This window comes from Vicia villosa, unplaced genomic scaffold, assembly GCF_029867415.1.
Source record: "Vicia villosa cultivar HV-30 ecotype Madison, WI unplaced genomic scaffold, Vvil1.0 ctg.003107F_1_1, whole genome shotgun sequence".
Taxonomy (NCBI): Eukaryota; Viridiplantae; Streptophyta; class Magnoliopsida; order Fabales; family Fabaceae; genus Vicia; species Vicia villosa.
In genome coordinates, this window is record NW_026706115.1 from 124,269 (window position 1) to 131,294 (window position 7,026).

Below are 7,026 nucleotides of genomic sequence, written 5' to 3' on the forward strand. Positions count from 1 at the left end.
TTTCATTTTTTGTATTATCTTTAATTTTAATTGTTTTTTTAAATTATAGTTATTATATATAATGATTAAATAATTATAATTTAATTATTTAAATTATTAAAAAATAAAAAATTAAATTTTGATTAAATAATTAAATTATTTAATTTATTAAAAAAATAAAAAATTATAATTGAATATTCTATTTAGGGTTGTCATTGATGTTGAAAGAAACTACAAGGCAGTGATGAAAATAAATCAACATAAAATCTTAAACACAACTAAGACGATGGTCCAGCTCGGTTTGGGCATGTTTTGCGATAATGTCTGAATTCGCGACAAATACCACATCTTCTTTTTTCCTTCTCATAATCATCCATTTCTGTTTGTATGCGGGTACTGTTTGGGCGACCTTTCTTCCGTCTTCTCATGGCGTCATGTCATACCCCAAAATTTGCCCGATCAAATCCGCGTCTTTTTAATTCATCAAGGACCGAAATTAAGAGTCATGGGGTTTGACATTCCCATTGTCAAAACCACCCTCTTATAAAATACCATGAGTTAAGATGGGGGTTAAGATCAGAAGGTGCTTGAGCCCAGTCATCTGACCCATCTATTCCATTTTTGAGGTTTTTAGTCTGTTTCACAATTGATCATATGACTTATGATTTTTTGTTGATTATTAACTTCAATACCTGGTTTAATCATTTTATTATTATTAACTATTATTATTATTAATTAGTATTAGTTATCCTTAGGATTATTATTTAGTTTCAATTATTTGTTATTTATCATTATTTTTATTTTTTTATAATTACTTGATTTATTTTACTCATTTAAAATAATGAATAAAATGCAAAGTGAGCAAGTTTGATTATTTTGACTAATGGGCCTAAATTTTGGTCTCTAAAAATGATCTTAATCTCACCAAAGGCCCATAAGTCCATTATTTCTCATCATTTTAGTTCTTTTATATTGAATTTTTTTAAATCAAATAAATAGTATGAAATAAAATAATATTTGCATTAGTTTATTTTATTACAAATCTTGGGCTGATAAGACAGTATCGTGGGATGAGATTTGGCAAAATGTTTGGTGCAAGAATGGAAAGAATTATATGCAAATTGAAACAAATCTTCAATCAATGATTCAACCTTTCAAATCTTTGATTCTTTCTCAAACTAAATAACCTAATTCAATCATATATAAACTAAGGAACAACTGCAGACAGAAAGGGGGAGGTTTTGATTGCCTCCAAGAACAAGAATCGGACTCACAAAATTAAGAAAAGGGAGATTCAATTTCAAAAATGCATACGAATTCAGGGCTTTAAAGGGTTCGAATTGGCTTCTTGGATATTCACTGAAGCCATAGGGATCATCTCAAAGGGCTCACGCGTTCGGAATTATCGCTGGTACGTTCACGGTTTGGCACTTTTAATTTGAAATCGTTTTCATCAATTAACGCGTGATAAATGTAATATGAATGCATATTCGTGTTCTTTATAGTGTTTCTAAGCTCTCTATGTAGTTTAATTTGAGTATGGGTGCAACTTTAGTGTTTCACCATTGTAAGGGCTTTGAAGCTCTAATTTGGGGATAGCAAGTTAAAGGGAAAATTGGACGAAGAGGAGGCTTCCATTGGATTTGTGATGGAACATATATGTGATCTGGGTTATTATTTGGTTTCTAATGACAATATTTTGCAGGTTTGAATATGGGAGACTTATGGACACATCTGAAAAACGTTGCCATAGGGTCTGTGGCTTTTGAAAGTTTCACGAAGAAGAACATCGCTGGGCAGCGCACGTTTTGGTTTTTTTTAGTTTCTTTATCCGTTTGTTTTTTTGTATATATTGTTTGTAAATAGCGTTAATAACAGCGAATACCAAGTGCTCGGGTGGAGAAACCATGCGTCCTAAGGATTCGAGCGCGGGGGGAGGGGTTCGAATCCCACCTCCTTCATATATTTTCTCAACTTTTCTTTAAGTCTTCTTGTTTGCAGATTCAGTACGCTGCAGCCCCTTAGGTTTACCATGCGCCAGGTGCATAACACAAGATTAGGAGCCACAAGATTAGGTACACTACGGATTTTCATCCTTTTCAATCAGGCAACTCAAAATGCCTTGCAAACCACAACATTTCAAAACTACGATAGGCCATTCAAAAAGCCTTAAAACCATATCATACAAAATTCAAAGGCGTACAACCCTGTGCCCGAACTACGTTGACTCTGATTCTCCCTAAGGAGATACGTAGGCACTTGGATAACCAAGGCGAGTCCCCCTTCCCTAAAATCTCAATTTTTCCCCTATTCACTTCCTTAGCTATAAAACCCAAATATTTTAGCCATAAACTGTTACCTTAGATTCAAAGCCATAGGAAAGGGTTGAGGGTGCCTAAAACCTTCCCTCGACCTGATTATAATAACTTACCCCGATCTCTGAACTGCGTAGGGTTTCCTATTCGCCCTTTAGAATAGGTGGCGACTCTAAAAGTCTATTTTTAGGGCAGGTTGCTACACGTCATTGTGGAAAAGAGTGTCTCCTTCGTATAGAGGCCAGTCAGGCTCAGTCCGAACCCCTATGAAACTTTCTTCGTAGACCTTAAACACGTTAACAACCTTGAAGACATCAGCTATATGCACAGAATAGTCCTGATGTATGATCGTGCACGCTGCAATGACATGCGAGCAAGGCACAGGAAGTGTTTGAAATTTTCCACACTTGCAGGTTTGATTTTTAAGGTCGACGTTGAAATGACGAGTAGGTGGACACTCATTATGGTTCATAGTTTCCTCCACCAAGAAGCAGAACCTTAGACGATCAAATTGCCTAACGTGATGACTACTTGCTTTGGCAGCCTCCTCTTCAATACCTTTCAGGAAACTTTTGGTGTATCGTTGTCCAGAACCCAATTTTTTTGTCCATTCATGCCCTCTTCTGCCAAATAACTCACCCATCCTAAAGTATGTAGATCTTACCAATGCTGTAACAGGTAGATTACGAGTGGCCTTCAAGACTGAATTCATTGACTCTGCCAAGTTGGTAGTCATGTGACCCCACCGTTGCCCTCCATCAAAACCTCTGCACCATTTTTCTCTTGGAATATTTTCTACCCAGTTGTATGCATCCATATTTGACATACGTATTTCACCCCTGTAGTAGTTGTAGGTTGATTCAATTAATGCATAACCTGTAAGTGAAAATAAGATTAGTTAAACAAAATATTTTTAAACAACATTATCAATTACAAATAAACCCTTGGATGTTGAGAATTACCCATGTTAACGACTTTTTTGCGAAGCTCTTTGTCTCTGATCTCTCACATGAAGTTCTGGGCTATATGTCTAATGCAATAGACATGCATAGACGGTGGGTATTGCCAGCCATTTTCTGGGTTATCATATGCGGTTTTAATGGACACATGTCTGTCTGATATTAGACAGATGTTGGGTTGCGGCGTAACATGCACTCTTAGATTCCTTAGGAAAAAACTCCATGCATCACCCGTCTCACCCTCAACCAATGCAAAAGCTATTGGAAAGATGTTCCTGTTTCCATCTTGTGCAACAACTAGTAACAGGGTTCCCTTGTATTTTCCATACAACCACGTCCCATCCACCTGAACAACGGGTTTGCAGTAAGTGAATCCCTTGATACTTGGCTGGAAGGCCCAAAATAGACAATGGAAAATTCTACAACCATCAATTTGTGTCCCGTCATCTGATAATGCCGGTAGGGTCTCTAGATCGATTACGACACCTGGCAAATAATATTTCATGACCAATAACCACTACGGAAGGTCGTTGTAGGAAGTCTCCCAATTACCATAGGTAGATGCTATTGCCTTGTTCTTCGCAATCCATGCTTTTTTGTAAGAAATCGTGTAGTTGAATTTCTCACAAATATGGGCAATAATGTGTTTAACCTTCAACGAGGCATCCTCTTGTATGAGACGTTTGATGCTGTCACTGATGATGTTTGAGTTCAGTTTTCGATGGTCCTGAGTAATTGCAACCAAAGTGCATGTGTGTTGTCCACTTACCTTTGTGATCATCCACGTACCACTTTTTTCCCCCAAAGTACCTCTACATCTGAACGTGCAATCTTCATTCTTACACTTGACTCTATATCTTTTAGAATCAGACTTATAAACTTCATAATCAAGAGAGTGTTTGATGTGGTATTGAGGGATAGCAAACACACACTTCTCTTTATTTGCGAATTTCATTCCAAAAAAACCACCTTCAATTTGCATTGGCAGTGGTGTTTCAAATATTGAACCATTATCTTCCTCATCTAAGCTGACATTTCTCATGTGAAGTGATGGATTATACAGATCCATAGGAACCTGTTGTTTCCCAGCATCCATTTCATCCTCCAAATCTCCATTATCGCCACTAAAAAGATTTTGAGCATTTACGAACCAAATTTCCTCAGCATCGCTGTCGTCTCCAACCTCTTCGTTTGGGAGAAATGGCTCGTTTTGTGTTACGGGAGGTGGTGACATTAGAATGATAGACTCCTGACTCATATAATTTTGGGTTTGAGATGGCTCAGCGTGATACATTGGTTGTGTTTCTTGACGTGCCTCCAGAATACACGCATGTAGTTCAATAAAATCTGAACAATCATACGTAGCGTGACAATGAAACATAGATCGAACATCGTTTTCATTTTTCGATCTTCGTGGTTGTATAGGACATGCTACCGTCAACCGGATGAAAAAAAGGTTATCAATAAAAAATGTCGGTTACGATCATTTGAAGTTTATTTTGGATACGATCTTTGAGATGCGAAAAATTGGCGTTGGGGTTGATTTTGAGTGTTTGGGAGTCTGTGTTTTGAAATATAACCCCAACATTGATGTCGGGAAAAATTAATCCGTTGTAGTGGACTTGAATGTTGAAACTATTTGGAGACATTATTGTTCCGGTGTCACAAAATGAGACTGGTTTGAGCTTAATAGACACAATGGAAAAAAATGGAAGACCACATGTGACCCAAGCATGCAAGACACGTGGGAATTTTGCATGTTCCTCCCTTAGCTTGAGGCCGCCGTTTTGAATGGAGGCCATGTGAAGGGTGTGGCCGCCATTTTGAATGGAGGGCACCTATCTAATCAATTCTGTATAAATGCAGAGATGCTGCATGCATTCTATTACACAATAATTGTCTATATGGCTCTCTTTATTGGAGTAGTGCACATTATTGCTCCGAACTGTTCAAATGATATTTTTTCTGGTAATATTATATCTGATCCTATATCAGTGCGGTTGATGGAGACGTTCAATTTTTCTGACATTAAGTCTCAGATACATCAAGACACTGCAATTGACAGAGAAATTGTTGAAATTTGCTACAGAAAACCCTATTAATTAAATTTTATTTTTAATCTGCAACAGTTTATATGGAGACCATATATCAACTATCCGCCCCTAGATAATAATGACCACACAATGTGGAATGCAACCGTGCCGATCATATGCTTCTGGATTGTCGAATGGCAACAATCTGATAGGGTAATGTTGCAGTTTGGGTTCCATCAAGAAGTACCACCCCAACCACGTTGCTTAAGGCTATGTTTGGGAGTTTGGAGGGGAGGGGAGGGGAAGACTTCCGAAATCGAATTTTTAAAATAATATAGAAAAATATTTGACATTTTTTGAAAAAATGATTTTGTTTAGAATGATAAAAGACCCATTATCATTACAAAATTTTTAATTTTCAAAATAGTATAACAACCTAAACGATATTTGCAAAATTTATGGAAGCCCTCTAAACCCCTCCAAAACCCTCCTTCAATACAATTTTTGAGTTCCCCCATTTTATGGGGTTTTTGGGGTTATGAATAAAATCAAATCCTCCAAAACCCTCCTACCCAAAATCTTTTTATTCTTTTCACTCAATTCTTCCTATTTTCCAAAGCCCTCCCCTCCCTTCCCCTCCAAACTCCCAAACATAGCCTAAAAGAACACCATGAAATGACGATGAAAGAATCATGGAATACTCCGTATACTCGATTGTACCGCAGTGAGCACCAAAAATGGAGAAATATGGTGAGATATTTCCTGACTGGACCTACGGTTGACCCATAGTCTGTGCCAACTCACGAATATATGAATTGGTATAGATCTTTGCCGTTTACGCACGCTTCTGCAGATCAATGGCTCGTTGATCCACGTACTCAACCTTCCTCTTCCCAAATGCCACCTACCCAACCACAAACATTCAACAACCCACCATTCGCACAACCCTCCTCGTCCAACATATACGACCAACCATCCCAAAATTACCAAACACAACAACAACAATAATCCTCATACAATCCGGCCCAACACCAAACTCAGTACACCCCATCGCAACAAACAGATAACCCTTTCCAAACATACACAAGAACAATACCTCCGTCCACCCCTCCAATACACTCCAATCTCTAACCCCAACTTCAACCAAACGTACTCAACACAACATCCATCTAGCTCAAATTACTCTGACTGTTATGTTGCGACCGTAGACTCTACTCATCCCACCTCATCAACACATCAATCAACCACCACCTTTCCAACAAATATGGACTTCCAAAATTTCAACCCTTTTGAAAATTTTCCAAACGAGGTCCCTATTTGTGGTACATCTTCATTCCAGCAAACATCTGCCCCCCCTCCCATGTCGCCCGCAGAAGATCAACAACCCCGCCGAAGCACGCGTACAATTATACCTGCAAGGTGTTATACCGGAACTCACATGTTTCCACAACCAGAAGATCATAATCATGGCGGAAAAAATTAGTTTTTTTTTTCACCGCATTATCATGGTGTAATATTGTTGAATAAAAATTAATAAAAGTAATTTTTACTTTTAAATTACAATTCTATTGTTTTTGTTATTAAATATAAATTAATAATATAAATTTATATATTATTATTAACTATAAATTTAATAAAATATTTTAAATAAATTAATTTTAATGGATTTTTTATTTTTTTAATAATTTAAATAATTAAATTATAATTATTTAATCATTATATATAATAACTATAATTTAA

At 36.9% G+C, this 7,026-nt stretch overlaps 1 protein-coding gene across 1 annotated transcript; it reads right to left on the reverse strand.

Annotated features, from left to right (window-relative positions):
• Positions 1-3,299: 3,299 nt before the first annotated feature.
• LOC131640416 (uncharacterized) lies at positions 3,300-4,547 on the reverse strand. Its single transcript, XM_058910811.1, has 2 exons — positions 3,806-4,547; positions 3,300-3,739 (listed from the first exon to the last, which is right to left on the reverse strand). Exons 1-2 carry the CDS (start codon positions 4,545-4,547, stop codon positions 3,300-3,302), a joined length of 1,182 nt encoding a protein of 393 aa, XP_058766794.1.
• Positions 4,548-7,026: the final 2,479 nt, after the last annotated feature.

What these genes read in the sequence shown, in the direction of transcription:
- LOC131640416 (XM_058910811.1), bottom strand. Translation starts at nt 4,547, where the DNA reads ATGTATCACGCTGAGCCATCTCAAACCCAAAATTATATGAGTCAGGAG. An exon ending in GGCAATAGCATCTACCTATG is followed by an intron (nt 3,740 to 3,805) that starts GTAATTGGGAGA and finishes ATTATTTGCCAG; the next exon opens with GTGTCGTAATCGATCTAGAG.